This window comes from Octopus sinensis, linkage group LG9 (genome assembly GCF_006345805.1).
Source record: "Octopus sinensis linkage group LG9, ASM634580v1, whole genome shotgun sequence".
Classification (NCBI taxonomy): domain Eukaryota; kingdom Metazoa; phylum Mollusca; class Cephalopoda; order Octopoda; family Octopodidae; genus Octopus; species Octopus sinensis.
In genome coordinates this window covers 16,895,611-16,915,222 of record NC_043005.1, presented here as the reverse complement: position 1 = coordinate 16,915,222, position 19,612 = coordinate 16,895,611, and the positions used below count along the sequence as shown (strand labels likewise).

General features: G+C 39.1%; 1 protein-coding gene across 7 annotated transcripts in view; it reads right to left on the bottom strand.

Moving 5' to 3' along the window:
- Positions 1 to 19,612, bottom strand: part of LOC115215522 (afadin) — a 232,217-nt gene that overhangs the window by 94,209 nt on the left and 118,396 nt on the right. For all 7 annotated transcript variants that reach the window (XM_036505804.1, XM_036505805.1, XM_036505803.1 and 4 more), the window contains 3 exons: positions 18,519 to 18,631; positions 8,685 to 8,964; positions 2,484 to 2,641 (listed from right to left, as the gene is read on the bottom strand). In XM_036505804.1, coding sequence (XP_036361697.1) covers positions 2,484 to 2,641; positions 8,685 to 8,964; positions 18,519 to 18,631 — 551 coding nt within the window. The remainder of the gene's footprint in view (positions 1 to 2,483; positions 2,642 to 8,684; positions 8,965 to 18,518; positions 18,632 to 19,612) is intronic.

Sequence of the window (19,612 nt, the reverse complement as noted above, 5' to 3'; positions counted from 1 at the left end):
TAATTACCAGATAATACTCAATCACATACTCTTATGTGGTGGTTTAATAAAGTATGTGATGGAGTATTATCTGGTAATTGATATTTGATTTAGATGTATTTCTCCATTTTCTTATCTTGTATATATATATATATATATATATATATATATATATATATATATAATCATTTTAACATCCACTTTTCCATACTTGCATGGGTTGGACAGAGTTTGTAGAGGCACATTTTCTACAGCTGGACGACCTTCCTTTTTCCAAGCAAAGTAATATTTCACTATGGCTAGCTATTTTTTTTTGCAAAATATCGAGAAATGAATGACACTGATCATATAACACTGACAATCATTTTCAACTATCACATGACAACAGGACAAAGAGATACAAATACATGTGTGCATGCGCGCGTGTATGTATATATGCGTGGGTGTGTGTGTATGTATATATATGTGTGTGTGTGTGTGTGTATATATATATATATATATATATATTGGAAGGTTTGGAGATGATGTACAGGTATTATACATATATATATATATATATAGTGTGTGTACAAACACAAACAATGAGCTTCTTTCAGTTTCCTACTAAATCCACTCACAAGGCTTTGGTTAGCCCAGGGCTATAGCAGATACTTTTCCAAGGTGCCTTTCAGTATGACTGAACTCAAAACCAGGTCATTGGGAAGCAAACCTCTAACCACATAGCTACATATGTGCATACACACACACTTTATTTGTGGGTTAAAATAGGCAACCAATGGTCTCATGTGAAGAGATCTTCACAATTGTTTCAGGGGAAGGGGGAGAGGGAGAGGTGGAAGGGAGAGGGATGGAAGGAGAGAGGGAGATAAGATAGATAATGTTCGCAGGCGATACTCTAGATTAGGGCTGGCTAACCTGAGGCCTGCAGACTTTTATCTTGCAGCCCGCTTGATACTTTCTTGAAGTATTGTGTTTAATTTCAAAATAAAATTGTTTGTGTAAAACATTTATTTCAAAATAAATTTTAAAATTTCTAAGTAGCAATAAAGCAATAGCCTACAATTTTATAATTTTAAAACAAACAAAAAGTATAAAAAATTCTTGATTCTGTAATTTGATTATTAGTGCATAAAGCAGTGGTTCCCAAACTTTTTAGAGTCGCGACCCACTATTTATCACACCAGTTTATGATGACCCACTTGAAGTCTTGAACTATCTCGATAGACAGCAGTTAATCAAAGCTAATGCGTAATTTTATAACTTTTTGTGACCCACTAAGATTCCGTTCGCAACCCCTCTGTGGGTCGCGACTCATAGTTTGGGAACCACTGGCATAAAGTATACAAGCAGCCCTCAAAAAACTTTCTGCGATTAAAGTGTAATTCAAGTTGGCCAGGCCTGCTCTATATAATACTGCAGGTAATTCTTGTAATCATCATAATTTTTTCATCCACCTTCCTTGTTGGCATGGTTTGGACATTTTGACAGGAACCAATGAGCCAGAAGATCATGTCATGCTCTAATATCTGAGATTTGTCATGGTTTCTGTAGCTGGGTCCCCTTCCTAATAACAACTTTACAGAGAATACCAGGTACGTTTTTTCCCCCGGCCCTTACACTATTCAGGTTGCCTTGTCACTTGCAAAGACTAAAGAACTCCCTTGATTATGAGAGAAATTGCTTTGTGTGAGGTGTTGAGTGGTTGAAGTATGTTGGGAAGAACAAGAACAGGCTTGTTGTTGTGAAGGAGATTTGTGGCTACTCTGCATTTTACGTGAGTAAGTGAGTGGTTAGGGCAGTGCAAGAGATAGATAAACTGATAGGTGAAGGGCCAGATGCATTCAACATGTATTCAGCATAAAGTGTTCAAGGAAATGATTAGAAAAAAGCATGGGGAGATAAGAATCTAAGAGAGTGGCTAAAGATGCAAAAGTGTGATGAGGCGGTGGAGTGTGAGAGATGAAGAGAGGTGTCAGGGGTATAAAAGGGAAGTGAATGGAGGTGGTAAGAGGTATATAGGGGAGTGAATATAGAGAATGATGAACAGAAGTGGGGGGGGGTGATCAATGGTAAATATGAATAGGAGGACTGGCTTAGAAAAGAGGGAATGTTGACTAACTACATAAATAGTGGGTTCTGCTTTCATTAATTACAACAGCAGAATAATACAGTAGATAGGAGAGGGATGGAAGGATGAATGATATGGAAATAGAAGGGTAAGGTTTTAAGAGTGGGGGAGAGTAAAAGGATGAGTGTGAGTAGTTGGTAGTAAATATGAGTGGATAGGTGATGATAGAATGAAGGAGAGATGTCAATAGTTAGTGATTCAGAGGAGAGACCCACCCAGATTTTTGAATGGAAAGGGGACAAGGTAACAGCAGGTAGAGGCTTGACAAGAACATACTGGGTGAGGGAGCCTGTTGTGGTATACAGTGTATATACACATTATGCTTCCAGAACCCCTTCTAAAACTATAAATAATATATATAATATGCAAGACTTACTTGGACTAAGCAATATTTATAAGCCTCCTCTTTAGGATATCCATACTTTTCCAAGGTTTCTTCAACCACAAAACTGGCCGTATCTGTTGCAGAGACCAAGAGTGTCTTGTAAGGAATATTAGGGCTCAGAGCTTCCCCATAAACCTTCAGCATGCCACCTGGAATTAAAAATATTTAAATATAAGATTCAGCAATAAAAGGCAATACCCTAAGTAATAAGATTAAAAATAAAATAAGAAGGGTTTCTGCATATAGAGCCTGGTTGCTTACCATATGGCAGTAGAGTCATCATTGATTTGCCTTAGGTTTCTTTTAAAATTCCTTGGTTTAAAGTTTTGGAATTTCTTCATAAATTTTGCAATATTTCATCCCAATCAGTTTCAGAAAATTTATAAGATTCTTTTTTTTTTATCCACTCAACTGTTAACCCTTTCATTACTGAATTTATTTTGTGATGCTCTGGGTTTCTTTCAATTATTTTAAGTATAACAAAGAATTTAATAAAATAATTTTGTTATCATTCAGCTAGTGTTAGGAACACAAATTGTGACTAAGGTTTGGTGGAAGATTTTAATTAAAAACTTATGGAAACAAGACATGTATATTAAAGAGCCAGAGCCAGTTTCAGCCGGGTTGGTAACGAAAGGGTTAATGAGTGGAAGAAGTTATGCGTATATGTGTTGACACACACATATACGTATGCAATGCTAATCATTTCTACATCTACTCTTGCATAGGTGAAAGAATTTGATGAGAGATTTTCTACAGCCTAATGCTCTTCCTGTTGCCAACCCCGCCTCCTGTTTCTAAGCAAGGTATGTAATATTTCCTTGAGGTCGCACATGTTTATACACAAAGATTAGAAACAAAGGACAACATTTGTGTAACAGTGACATTCACAACTACTGGCACAATGTCAAGACAAGGCGGCACAAACACTCATATATATATATATATATACATATACACACACACACACAGGTGCTGGCATAGCTGTTTGGTTAAGGCATTTGCTTCTTAACTATATGGTACCTTGGGGAAGTGTCTAATATAGCTCCAGTCTGGCCTAAGCATTTGAGTGAATTTGTTAGATGGAAACTGAAAGAAGCTTGTCATGCGGCAAGCTGGCAGAAACGTTAGCACGCCAGGCAAAATGCTTAGTGGTATTTCATCTGCCGTTATGTTCTGAGTTCAGATTCCACCGAGGTCGACTTTGCCTTTCATCCTTTGGGGTCGATAAATTAAGTACCAGTTTCGCACTGGGGTCAATATAATCAACTTAATCCTTTTGTCTGTCCTTGTTTGTCCTCTATGTGTTTAGCCCCTTGTGGGTAGTAAAGAAATAGGTATTTCGTCTGCCGTTATGTTCTGAGTTCAAATTCTGCCGAGGTCGACTTTGCCTTTCATCCTTTCAGAGTCGTTTGTCTGTCCTTATTTGTCCCCTCTGTGTTTAGCCCCTTGTGGGCAATAAAGAAATAAGAAGCTTGTCATGCGTGTGCGTGTGTATATACAATATATGTGTCTCCTTTTCATGACATCATGCAATAGTAGTGAATGGAAGGGGAAGACCCAGAAAGCCATGGGATGAAGTGGTGAAAAAGGATCTTCAGATGCTGGGCCTCACTGAGGAAATGACAAGGGAGCAGGCATTGTGGTGATTGGCTGTACACATCAAGCTAAGTAAATTTGCTGCCATCCCTACATACAGGTTTGCCCTTTACAGGTTCTGTTGCTACATAAAATGCACTTGTGCCGGTACTGTATAAATGCACACAGCACACTCTGTAAAGTGGTTGGTGTTAGGAAGAGCATCCAGCTGTAGAAATCATGTCACAACAGACAACTGGAGTCTGGACATCTCCTAAGCCAGCCAGCAGCTGCCAAACCATCCAGCCTATACCAGCATGGAAAATGAACATTAAACAATGGTGATGATATACATACAGAGCGTCGGCTGCAGGGTCATTCCGAAAAGCTCTACCTGCGACGATTTCATCTCAATCGAAGGAGAGGAGCTTTCTCTGTCCGGGTTGTGGATCCGTGGAACAAGCTGCCAGACGAGATGGTGAAGATGCCGACGACCGCTTTGTTCAAAGTCTCCCTTGACCTCAAGTGGCCTGAACTCTTTACATGAACACCACCCTGTACTTAACTCCATGTCCCCCTACATGGCCTTGCTTTTTGCATTTGAGCCAAAAAATTAACTAACTAACATACACACACATGCGAGTGTGTGTGTGTGTAAATTATATGCAGAAATGTTGCAAGAAGTTTGTTTACCAGTGATAGTCAGGTAGAGCATACAAACATAATGAAATTTCTCCATCACACTTATTTGAAACAAACCAAATCCAATTTTACTAAAAATGGCAAATACCAACATTATTACAGTAGACGATCTACCATCATGTAGTAAGATGGATGTTAGAAATACCTAGCAATTAACTCTTCCACCTCTCTCTCTCTCTCTCTCTTTCTAACCACCCCGCGGAACCAAACACTGAGAAAATGGTTCTGTAAACTATGGAAACTGACAGTTAACTTAGAAAACCAGCCATCTGGATGACAAGAGAAAAATCCTATTAATATATTTTCTGTAACTAACTGGAAAGCTACATTGCTTTATTCTGATGAGCTTAGTTTGTATTTGTTTCAATCATAGCACAAAGGCCATGCTGGAGCACAGCCTTGAAGAATTTAGAAGAAAACATTACCTCTGCACTATTTTCCTGCTTGTTGCCTAACAAGTTATGTGGATGTAAGCAAACCAACACTGGTGGTCAAGAGAAAATAGGGAACACACACACACACACACACACACACACACACACACAAACACACACACACACAATAGGATTCCACATAGTTTCCATCTACCAATTCATTCACAAGGCATTAGTGAGCTCAAGGGAGTGTGCAGTGAGACTGAACCCAAAACCATGGGGTTGCACAGTGACCTTAACCCCAACTACTGAATCAACCCCAGTGCTTTTTTTTTCTTTGAAATCTGGTACTTATTCTATCAATCTCTTCTGCCAAACTACTAAGTTACGGGGGACACAAACAGACAGAAAAACACACACATACATATATACTTTTTTATTCTTCTGTTTACTTCAGTCATTTGACTGGCCATGCTGGAGCATCGCCTTTAATTGAACCAGCTGACCCCAGGACTTATTCTCTGTAAGCCTAGTACATATTCTATCAGTCTCATTTACTGAACCGCTAAGTTACGTGGGACGTAAACATGCCAGCATCAGTTGTCAAGCTATGGTGGTAGGACAAACAGATAAACATACACACACCGGCTTCTTTCAGTTTCTGTCCACCAAATCCACTCACAAGACTTTGGTTGGCCCAAGGCTATAGTAGAAGACACTTGCCAAAGGTGCCATGCAGTGGGATTGAACCGGAAGCAAGCCTCTTACCACACAGACACGCCTGTACCTATATTCTTTCACTTGTTTCAGTCATATGACTGCGACCATGCTGGAGCACCACCTTTAGTCGAACAAATTGATCGCAAGACATTCTTTGTAAGCTTAGTACTTATTCTATTGGTGTCTTTTGCTGAACTGCTAAGTTACAGAGACATAAACGCACACACACAAACATATACATATATGTATATGCAATGGGCTTCTTTCAGTTCCTGTCTACCAAATTCACTCACAAGGCTTTGGTTGGCCTTGCCCAAGGTGCCACGCAGTGGGACTGGACCTGGAACCATGTGGTTGGTTAGCAAGTTACTTACCACACAGCCACTCTTCATGTGTATTCACGCACATGTAGTTGGTAAGCCTATATACTACCAGCACAAAGTGACTTGCACGATATACACAAACACAGCAATACACACAGATATACATATAGACACAGCAACAAAGCTGTGTTATATACAATATTGTTTGGCTCTGTTAGTATAAACGACTTTACTAATGTACTGTATAGGTAACCATGACAACATGTCACTAAAAAAATTTTTCGTAACCGGAATTCAGTTCACAACAAATCATCATCATTCATCATCATCATCGTTTAGCGTCCGCTTTTCATGCTAGCATGGGTTGGACGGTTCAACTGGGGTCTGGGAAGCCAGAAGGCTGCACCAGGCCCAGTTTGATCTGGCAATGTTTCTACAGCTGGATGCCCTTCCTAACGCCAACCACTCTATGAGTGTAGTGGGTGCTTTTTACGTGCCAGACGAGTCTGGAAAATGGCCAAAAGACAATTTAATCTGTAGACCAGGAGATCAGCCCTATGCTCCTCATGGAGTGATGTGAACTAACCAAGTGTGTGGATATTTATGAGGAGAGGGGAAAGAATGGAAGAGCAAAAAATGGAGAGCAAGATATATATATATATAATAAATTTAAAATAAGGATGAAAAATTGAATATTAATTTGATTAATATCAAATACTTAAGACAATTCAATCTGTAAATCACTGATTTCTAGAGTTAATTATTAAGGACTGATCAAATACAGTGATTACAAGTCTTGTAAATAGGGGTGAGATGTAGTCAGGACAGGTCAAATGTTATAAATAGGGGTCAGTCATAAGCCTAACTACATAAGTGTAATTGTTTGCAGGAGTTCATTAACCCTTTAGCATTTAAACAGGCCATATCAGGCCCAGATATTCTCTTTTATGTGGAAATCAGCCAGATCTGGTCTCTTACACTTACCTTACATCATTCTAAATATAATCAATCACATCAATGAAATCTCAAAGCTGTGAGATAATGCATGATTATTTCAAAGCAATGTGAATAAATAAGGATTATATTTGACAGAGGCACATGGCCTAGTGGTTAGAGCAGCGGACTCGCGGTCGAGGGATCGCGGGTTCGAATCTCAGACTGGGCGATGTGTGTGTTTATGAGCGAAACACCTAAGCTCCACGTGGCTCCAGCAGAAGGTAATGGCGGACTTCTGCTGACTCTTTCGCCACAACTCTCTCTCACTCTTTCCTCCTGCATCTTGCAGCTCACCTGCGACGGACTGACATCCTGTCCAGGTGGGGAACCTATACACCAAGGAAACCGGGAAAGCAAAGCTAATGAGCCGGGCGTGGGTTGAGAAAGAACAAACAATATTTGACAGAATAATCTGAATACTAAAGGGTTAAAAGAAGATTTATTATATTACTGGTATTTCGTTTGTACACATTTATGCAAGTATAGTGTGAGTAATATGTGGAGGTGCATGGCTTAGTGGTAAGGGTGTAGGAATCGCGACTGTATGATTGTGGTTTTGATTCCTGGACTGGGCAATGTGTTGTGATCTTCAGCAAAACACTTCATTTCACATTGCTCCAGTCCACTCAACATGAAAACATGAGTAATCCTGCGAAGGACTGGCATCCTGTCCAGGAGTGAATATATACACCACAGAAACCAGGAGATCAGCCCTATGCTCCTCATGGAGTAATGTGGACTAACCAAGTGTGTGCATATTTATGAGGAGAGGGGAAAGAATGGAAGGGCAAAAATGGAGAGGAAGATATATATATATATATATATATATATAATATATATATATATATATATAAGATAAGGGTGAAAAATTGAATATTAATTTGATTAATATCTATTTAAAAACAGTGGTTTAGCATATAGAAAAATCTGAAGATTCAGAAAAATTATATTACATACATGTAAGAGGGATGACCACTAAGTGGACATCAATATGCTTGAAGTTGACCCCCTATGGTCTTACCACTAAGAAAGGAATGTTCTCAAGAAAATTTAGCAAACGCCAGAACGTAAGTGAGCAAGACAAATGAAAAGATACAAAATATACAGATTAATCACAAAGATTATATATAAAGACCGAATCAGATGAGAAGGGAGAGAAAGAAACAGATGAGAAGGGAGAGTAAGAAAGGAAAAACGGGAAACAAAGAAGGGAAGTTAAGAGAAAAGAGGAAAGAAAGAATTGAAGAGGTTATCCCTAATAGGAGTAAAATGTCCTAAGTATAGAAGTATATTACTATAACTGTAAAACCCTCAATATTTTACTGGTATTGATTTTTGTTGACCTTGGAGTGATGAACATTTTTGTAAACTCTGTAAGGATTTAAAGATGTCAAGAGACCAGACTAAAGGCTGTAAAGGATTTAGCCTGGTGCTTAACCAGACCTGACAGAACATGCTATTCATGAATGAATGAATGAATGAAAATAAAGAATTCTTACCAGATTCTGAACCTCCTTCTTCATTACGGAACTCCTGTAGGCGTTTTTCTACTTTCTGTTGGCGTCGTCTTCGCATAACAGCCTCGGGGTTAGAGATACTCCGAGTAAAACTGTTTTCTGGCACATCTGTGTAAAGTTTCTCTGCAAGGGTGGCATCTTTCTCCAGATTCTCTTTGTTTCTTAATCTCTCCTTCTCTCTTTTCTTTTTCTCTTTTTTCTCCCGTTTCGACAGTTTTCTCTTGAACCCTCCAACATCCCTTTCTATCTCAAAAAACTCATCCTGAAATGATTATAAAAATAGATAGATGTCATATTATTAAGTGTGAGGAACAGTTAATGTTACAGAGAAACACATATTTCAGCACTAAAAACAGACCTATTTTTGCATTTAAAAAAAAAACAAAAAAAAACAAAAAAGATTTATCTTTTAATGCTGCCTTCCAAACTTGCATGGGTTCTAAAGACTGCATTGTGCTCTCATGTCTGTTTTTGGTGCAGTTTCTACAGCTGGATGCCCTTCCTAAAGCCAACCACTTTAAATCATATACTGGGTGCTTCCATTTTGGCAACTGCACCAGTTAAGGCACCATACAGTTTGCAAGACTAACATCCCCATTGACTGAGGGTGATATCTGTAGAGTGGAAGCTTTATGTCAGGTGATGAAAGGTTAGAGAATGAAGGACATTGTAGAAGAGTGAATAGGGGCAATTAGTGTTTAACTCCTGTAAAAAAAAAAGGTTTCAATAAACAAATATTCCAGATATGTCTTTTAAGGAATTGGATATGCTGAGGAAATCAAGAAGCACCCTTCACTGACTCAGTGATTGCTATACCCTTTGCTCTTTTACTTGTTTCAGTCATTTGACTGTGGCCATGCTGGAGCACCGCCTTTAGTCGAGCAAATCGACCCCAGGTCTTATTCTTTGTAAGCCTAGTACTTATTCTATCGGTCTCTTTTGCCGAACCACTAAGTTACGGGGATGTAAACACACCAGCATCGGTTGTCAAGCGATGTTAGGGGAACAAACACAGACACACAAACCACATATATACGATGGGCTTCTTTTTCAGTTTCCATCTACCAAATCCACTCACAAGGCTTTGGTAGAAGACACCTGGCCAAGGTGCCACACAGTGAGACTGAACCTGGAACCATGTGGTTCGTAAGCAAGCTACTTACCACACAGCCACTCTAACATTTTTAAGAGAAGACCCACAAATGCTTCTACATGAGAGACAAAACTACAATGAATAAGATTGTTATTTTTAAAAATCTGTTTAACCTTTTTAATACCAACCTATCTGAGACTGCCTGTGATTCTTTGATACAAATTTCCTGGTTTAAAGTGATCTAAATTTAAATTTACTAACAAAATTTCACATGGTATCAAACACTAGCTTAATAATGACAGTTATTTCACTAAAGCGCCGCTCCGACTGGCCTCCGTGCCGGTGGCACGTAAAAAGCACCATCCGATCGTGGCCGTTTGCCAGTTCTGTCTGGCACCTGTGCAGGTGGCACATAAAAAGCACCCACTACACTCACGGAGTGGTTGGCGTTAGGAAGGGCATCCAGTCGTAGAAACACTGCCAGATAAGACTGGGCCTGATGCAGCCTTCTGGCTTCACAGACCCCAGTTGAACCGTCCAACCCATGCTAGCATGGAAAGCGGACGCTAAATGATGATGATGATGATGATGATAATGATTTCACTAAATTATTATCTTCAAAATTTATTGAAACAAAGGCAGGGTAAAATCAACAAGAACACAATAACAAAAGGGTTAATACATAGAAATCGCAATAGATAGAAAAATGAATTCTTGAAAATATGAGTCAACTTTCCTTTTTCTAGCACAAAAGCAGCAGATAAACCTAACTAGTTTTCTTAAATTAACCTTATGATATGAAATGGGGAAAAGTATCAGATTTCAGATGATGAATGTAAAAATAAAGAAAAGAAGGGTTAGCCATTATTTGAACCGATATAAACAAATTTTATTTCTTTATCTCTTCATGGACAGAAATAAGGATTCAGTTAAATGGAATCTCCAACAGAGACCCACAAACATTCTGATTAGAGTTGACACCACTCAAAACAATACTCGGTTATTGGTCCATTTAGAGATAAACCAAAAACATTTGTTTACATTTGTCTGCATTTATTAGATTACCCATGACAATGACGGCTAAAACTTGTATTGTCAATTTTTCAATATACCTGATCGTTTCATATTACATAAAATATGCTATGCAGTAGAACATCATTCAATTTATTAACAAGTTGGTCTCAAGTTCAAATCTTGCTACTATGGATATTCTTTGATGCCTGCCAAGCAAACAAAACATATTCCGTCTGCTTGGACTCCCCTACATCACACTTGAAATGCTAGCAACTTGAAGGGCATCCAGTTGCAAAACAACAATTATCACAACAAATATTCCACACACATGCAAGCATGGAAACCTGGGTGAAAAATACCAGAAGCAACTGCAAAACTACCAAAGGCATCAATATATATATATATATATATATCGGAGTAAACACATAAATGTGAAACAAGGTGGAAAAAAAGAGTACTCAAATACCAGTGGTAGAGTAATATGCTTTATTTAAAGCAGTAGAAAATTCAACAAAACCTGTTACTCTGAGTTTCCCGTATGGCCACGTGGTCATACGGGAAACTCAGAGTAACAGGTTTTGTTGAATTTTCTGCTGCTTTAAATAAAGTATATATATATATATATATATATATATATATATTATATATATATATATATATGGCCACTTCCTCACCTGTTAGAAGCAATAGCTCAATCCTTCTCAAATCACACCCTATCTCTCCATCTTAAAAATAAAAAATATATATATGGCCATTTCCTCACCTGCTAGAAGCAATAGCTCAATCTTTCTCAAATCACACCTTACCTCTCCATCTTAACAATAAAAACTGAGTATATAGTGACAGCCAATATCCTTTCACCTCTTTCACTAATTTCAGTCATAGCTTTGTGGCCATGCCGGGGCACTGTATACAAAGGTTTTAGTTGATTTTATCAATCATGGTACTTGTAAACAGACATTTATTATACCAACTTTGGAATGATGAAAGTTGACATGGGTGGGATTTGAACTCAGAACAAAAAATGCTCCAACATGTTTTGTTCCGTACTATTTTTTCTACAGAATACATTAAAAAAATTATAATATGGAAGTTATGACTATATATAGTTGCAAGCATGTGTGTGTGTATATATCATCTGGGTAATAACCTTACAACATGCAGTCAAGGCTCCTTTACAGTTATCGGCTACTATAGGCTATCATACAGCAGAAATTCTCCTTTTACTGGATGAAATCTGTCAGTGTATGCAGAAAACACATACACACATTATACTGTTGCAAAGATATGCTATATAAACATATTAAAGAAACCCCTAGAATTAGTAGGCTAGTAGCAGACTGTATGAATTTATTTGGACCTTAATTTAATCTGACTGCAATCACAAAGCTAATGAGGTCTCTTATAATTTGCTCTGATTATTATAGCTAAATCTCCATACATCTCCCACGGTCACTCTCTACCAGCTTTGATATAGAAATTAGAGGCCAGAAAAGGAATGACCTGTTTCACTAATACAAGTAGTAAAACCTTAGTCAAGTAAAATAAATATTTGTTGTTATTACAATGGGAAAGATAGAGACAACATTTTAAATTCTAAATCTCATAGATATCAGGTTCCACAATAGAAGTCAAGATTTGTACAGCTATTAGCAAGTCAGCAGCATTGAATATGGCCACCTGAAATGCTAGAAATAGCAACTAAATCTTTCTCAAACCATCCGACTGTTTCATCTTTAAAATGGAAGGATATATTGGCTTATGTAGACCTTGATACACTTAGACAAAAAAAAAAGATAGAAAAATGAGAGTTGTGAGAAGAATACTTGTCTGCTCAATCACGGTTAGGTTGAGTCTAAATATCAACAATCATCATCATCATCATCATTTAGCGTCCGCTTTCCATGCTAGCATGGGTTGGACGGTTCAACTGGGGTCTGTGAAGCTGGAAGGCCGCATCAGGCCCAGTCTGATCTGGCAGTGTTTCTACAGCTGGATGCCCTTCCTAACGCCAACCACTCCGTGAGTGTAGTGGATGCTTTTTACGTGCCACCCGGAGCTGGCAAACGGCCACGAACGGATGGTGCTTTTACGTGCCACCGGCATGGGGGCCAGGCGAGGCTGGCAACGGACACGAACGGATGGTGCTTTTACGTGCCAGGCGAGGCTGGCAACGGACAATAACAATAGAAAATTGTTATTTACATCACTAAGTTAAATAAAAGTGATTTACTATAAATACAATATTGTAAATATAATAAATTACATTAAACTTGAAACAAAAACAGAATAACTGATTAGAATGATTACAAAAGAAAATAATTAACTACCACAACTTCACTGCATCACCTTCAACAGTTGTACCTTTTGTAAAAGATTTATCTATATATTAACTGAAAGGAACTAATATCTACCCATGACCACCACCAGACAGAGAGAGAGACAGACAGACAATAGCCCTCCTCCTAGTTTGAACTCTTTTATTCAGGTAGGAGTATTTAAAAGTATTACTGGCCCTCCTCCCACTCCAGTCACCGAACCAACCAGACACATTTTTCATAAACAACTGTTAAAAACCAAGCAGATTTTGTTTGAACTGAAGGCATGTCAAAATAAAATAGTGTCCTTGCAGTCACAGCAACACTATGGCTGCTGAGAGAAGTTGAAGCCAAGGAAGAGACTGTCATAACAAGATACGAGGCTGAGATGAGGGCAGTTGTTTAACCCTTTCGTTACCAACCTGGCTAAAACCCGGCTGTGGCTCTGAGTACAAATGTCTTGTTTTCATAAGTTTTCAATTAAAATCTTCCACCATTCCTTAATCACAATTTTTGTTCCTAACACAAGCTGAATGACAACTAAGTTATTTTACTAAATTCTTTGGTATATTTAAAGTAATTGAAAGAAACACAGAGCATCTTAACAGAAATACAGTAATGAAAGGGTTAAGAGTCAAGGTAATGAATGGAGGAGCCACTTTGTAATGAAGATAAAAGGAAAATTGGCAGCTTTTTGGCAAACCAAATCTTGTGAGCATATGACACAGACCGTGTGGACACAACCATGTTGTGGTGGATGCAACCAGGCTGTGGCAGATGCAGCCAAGTATTGATGGATACAACCAGGTCATCATCATCATCATCGTTTAACATTCATTTTCTATACTGGCATGGGTTGGACGGCTTGTCAGGAGTTGCTAGGCAGAAGACTGCACCAGACTTCTGTTTTGACATGGTTTTTACAGCTGGATGCCCTTCCTAATGCTGACCCCTTTACAGTGTGCTGGGTTCTTTTTATGTGCCACTGGCACAGGTGCATTTTATTTGGAACTGGCACCTATAAAAGACAAGCCTGTATGTATGTATGTATGGATGGATGGATGACAGTAATTTTACTTCACTTGATGCCTTTCCACAAGTACAGCAAATCACCACAACTCCCGGTCCCCTGTCATTTCCTCAGTGAGGCCCAATGTCCAAAGATCCCTTCTCACCACTTTGTCCCACATCTTCCTGGATCTGCCCCTTCCACAGGTTCCCTCCACAATTAGAGGTTGGCACGTCTTTATACAACTGTCCTTATCCATATCAGAATCGATCAATGGAAATTGCAGCTGAGTTACCAGTGCCGGTGGCACGTAAGAAAACCATCCGAACGTGGCCGTTGCCAGCGCCGCCCCGATTGGCCTCGTGCCGGTGGCACGTAAAAAGCACCGTCCGTTCATGGCCGTTGCCAGCTCCGTCTGGCACCTGTGTGGGTGGCTCGTAAAAAGCACCCACTACACTCACGGAGTGGTTGGCGTTAGGAAGGGCATCCAGCCGGAGAAACACTGCCAGATCAGACTGGGCCTGGTGCAGCCTTCTGGCTTCCCAGACCCCAGTTGAACCGTCCAACCCATGCTAGCATGGAAAGTGGACGCTAAATGATGATGATGATGATCACATGACAACCCAGAACCAGATACATAAAGAGATGACATAGAAAATCAAGCACACCAACTAGACATGATGATTCAATGGAGAGAAACAGGATTATGATGAAATAAAGATGAGTAGTGCTAGAGTTGGGGAGTCTTTCTTCTACAACAGTGACTTTTGTGATGAGAAAGAGGTAACTGTATTTACAGATACTTAATACAAATTGGTTAGAACCATAGAGGTCACTTCCTGACCCAGTTTCATTTCATGGTTGTAGTTGTTATTCAACTTCACTTGTATAACTAGCCATGACCAGAAAATCATAAATGTTACAACCACATTCAAGTTTTCCCTAAGAAGGTTTAAGAAAATAATGGATTTTAATTAAATGAAGAAATGAGATTTTATGCTGCTAATGAATAGATGCATGTGTCAACAGATACAGAACTCAACCCAAATATATATGTGTGGGTATATGTGGGGATACATATGTGTACCAAGATAAAACAATGCGGAAGAGGGGTTTCATTTACATACTCCATGTTTCTAGAACAAAAGTTTAAATCAGCTTTCTATGCTGGTATGGGTTAGATGAGTTGTTGCTACTCTCCGAAATAGGTCAGAAGTTCACGTATTATTCATAAACTTCAATTTGGGTTTGGTTTCGGTTTCTGCAGCTGGACACCCTTCCTAAATCCAACCAATTCTCATACTGGGTGAATTTTCACATATCACAAGCACTAGGGAAATTGTCACTTCTTTGGGAAGACCAAGTGGTCCTCCCAAGTGCACTGAGTACATTTTCTCATGGCACCAGCACTAAAGAGGATAGAGGCTGAGAGAGAGATGGATGGCAGAAGGTAGACAAAAGGTGTCAGTGAATGAGAGATGGACTAACAAATCACCAAGGGGGTGAGGCATCATTTCCACCCTAGCATGGGTTGGAAAGTTTGACAAAAGTCAGTGAGTTAGGGGACTGTGCCAAGTTCTGTCTGCTTTGGCATGATTTCTATGTCTGGATGCTGTTCCTAATGCCAACCATTTTACAGTTCTATGTACATATCTATTTGTCTGTCATTCTGACCACCCTTTGAAAATAGGTTGTCTGCCTACCATCTTAACCACTTCTTGGAAATAGGTTCTATTTACCATTCTAGTCACCCATTGGAAGTAGGTTCTTCCAGTCAAGTTCTATTTACCATTCTAGTCACCCCTTGGAAGTAGGTTCTTCCAGTCATCCTAATTACCAATTTGAGGTAGTTTCATCCACCAAGCAGAAAAGGCTTTCTGTACTCAAAACAAAATGCTCCACATATACTATTCTTCTTCTGGTGCACACATACACAATAAAATGTCCATACACCAGCTCATAATTGCATTCATGAGTAAACTACTAACAAGAGCACAGACATACACTGTCAGATCTTTTGCAAAGCAAATATATGAGCAAATAAGAAAATTAATTTGGTAAGTGAAGCTGGTTGTAACCATTTATCTTAATTCCAACAGAAAATCACTTGGTTTTTATGTGAAGTGACAAGATCTTGATTTCTAGTTCCAGTTGGCTTGCAGTTCTTCCCACTTCCACAATCATTACACTCATTACATGGTACATAATTATCTGAAAATTAGAATTTCTCTAATGATGTTCAGGATGATGAGGACTGTTATAGAAGCGTTGGAATTACTGAAGGCTATTTAACTACAGCAATCTGTGTCTATATTTAATTCGCTTAAGGCATTTTTGTGATATGACTGACAACTAATACTTTCTAAAATAAGCACAAGCTCACACATTTGAAAGATTACAATAGAATAAATAGGCCCCAGTACCTGAGTGATATTCTATTTTAACAATCTCAGAACAATGAAGAGTAAAGTCATCCACTCTGGGATTTGAACTCAGAATTCAAATGGATATGGATTAGCACAGACAAAATGCCTGCTGGTATTTAGCTACAGTCCATGTTCCTTCTAAAGTTGGTAATGAAAAAGTACCAATCATGAACTGAGGTTAGTTTGTAATCTAAAAGAATTCTAAATGTGGATGGAATTACAACAGAAAAGAAGAAATTGGAAATAAGATCGAAAGTCAGGTACTTAACCCTTTCGTTACTGTATTTATTTTGAGATGCTCTGTGTTTCTCTCAATTATTTTAGTAAAATAACTTAGTTATCATTCAGCTAGTGTTAAGAACATAAATTGTGACTAAGGTTTGGTGGAAGATTTTACTTAAAAAACTTATGAAAACAAGACATTTATGCTACAGAGCCAGAGGCGGTTTCAGCCAGGTTGGTAACAAAAGGGTTAAAGGTTGGATGTGAGTGTCAGAAATTGAAATCTTCTGAATATCCAAAGAGAGAATGTCCAAAAGAGACCATCAACAGAAGTGAAAGCCAATCTCAAGAAGGTGGGCCTCACAAATTACATGACAAAAGAAGGCAACAAATGATGGGATGCTGTTGGAGAGGACTTGCTCAAAGCATACAAGCTGAAAAGAGGATGTAGAAATCATGATGTTAATGGTGACAGCAGTGGTGGTGATGGTGGTGGTGACAACAGTGGCAATATACATGACAGTATTGCAAGTACTCCAAGACAGGGAGGAAAACATTTAAAACCTGATCTAAATATTTGCAATAGAAGTGAACTCTGTCTACTGCATTTAACCTCACATCTACTAAAGGCACCCAGGGGTACAGCAGGACAGTGAATTAAGTTTATCACCCAAGAAGAGCTACATCGCATCCAATGGGCTTCCACTATTTCCATTTATTCAGTTTCCACAACAAAACTTTGGTTAATTTGAGACTATGATAGAAAATGCATGCCAAAGGTATCATCATCCTGTGAGGTCAAATGCAGAGCCAAACCACAACCATGTCAACACCCTGTGACTTGCAACAGACTATCAGACAATCTCAGGAAACATTCATTTTATCTGCTTCATACCATGAAACAGTAAACACCATGAGTGTACACACACATTAGTTCTACTAATTATGAACAATATATGAGATGATATTGTTTCACTCAAGACACCTAAAAAAATATATTGATGAAAAACAATGAACAAAAAGAAAAATCAAAACAAAAAATTTTAAAAGGCACTAAGTGCAGGTATGGCAGTGTGGTAAGAAGCTTGCTTCCCAATCACATGGTTCTGGGTTCAGTCCCATAGTGTGACACCTTGGGCATCTTCTACCATAGCCCTGGGTTGACCAAAGTCTTGTGAGTGGATTCGGTAGACAGAAGATGGAAGAAGTCTGTCATATATATATATACACACACACACACACACACCAGAGTAAGCACATAAATGCAAAACAAGGTAGGAAAAATAGTACTCGAATACCAGAGGTAGAGTAATATACTTTATTAAAAAGCAGCAAAAATATCACAAAAAACTGTTACTCAGAGTTTCCGTTTGTCAGACAGTTTCTAAGCAAAACTGTCTGACGAACAGACATGTGAAACTGAGTAACAGTTTTTATGATATTTTTGCTGCTTTTTAATAAAGTATATATATGTGTGTGTGTGTGTGTGTGTGTGTTTGTCCCCACCTGCTTGACAACCAATGGTGGTGTGTTTACATCTTTAACTTAGCAGTTTGGCAAAAAAGACCGACAGAATAAATACCAGACTTTAAAAATAGTACTGGAGTCGATTCAATGAACTAAGATTCTTCAAGGTGGTGCCCCAGCACGGCCACAGACAGTTGAATGACTGAAATAAGTAAAAGGTAAAAAAAAGCTAAGAAGAGTTATCCAAACATGACACTACCCACTCACCTTTGCAGTTATTGCATTTTCACATTTCAGTAAGAAACGTCCATCTCTCATATCAGTGCCCCAGTTCAGTTGGATTACCAGTGGTAACTCATTCTCAGCCAGTTTCCTCTCATCTGTAAAGTTAAAAGACAAAAACAAATGATTCAGTATTAATAAGAATAAAGGGTATTCGGTAACATCCACTTAATTCTTGCATTTCTACATTTATATTCCTCAAGTCTCAACCTCACTATGATAACCATTTCTCTATAGAATTCATTTTCAATGTCTGGTATCTTGAGCTCTGCATATATACATTAAACTACAGTAATCCCATGACTGTCACAAGTGTTACATTCCAAAACCTCCCACAGAAATAATTAAAATATTAAAAAATATAAATATCTATCGACAACAGAAATCTGATATACTGAGGAATCTGCAATATAAATTTACATATATTAGCCAGAAAAATATGCAATGTACTGAACTGCGATGCATTAGGTGCACAACAGGTGAACTGCGATGCATTAGGTGCACAACAGGTGAACTGCGATGCACTGGGCATGAGACAGGCGATCCGCGATGCACTGAGAGCCTGACAGGTGTACCCCAATGCACAGGTGTACCCCAATGCACAGGTGCATGACAGTGCACGACAGGCGATCCGCAATGCACTGAGTGCACGACAGGCGAACCGCAATGCACTGAGTGCACGACAGGCAAACCGCAATGCACTGAGTGCACGACAGGCGAACCACAATGCACTGAGTGCACGACAGGCGAACCGCAATGCACTGAGTGCACGACAGGCGAACCGCAATGCACTGAGTGCACGACAGGCGAACCGCAATGCACTGAGTGCACGACAGGCGAACCGCAATGCACTGAGTGCACGACAGGCGAACCGCAATGCACTGAGTGCACGACAGGCGAACCGCAATGCACTGAGTGCACGACAGGCGAACCGCAATGCACTGAGTGCACGACAGGCGAACCGCAATGCACTGAGTGCACGACAGGCGAACCGCAATGCACTGAGTGCACGACAGGCGAACCGCAATGCACTGAGTGCACGACAGGCGAACCGCAATGCACTGAGTGCACGACAGGCG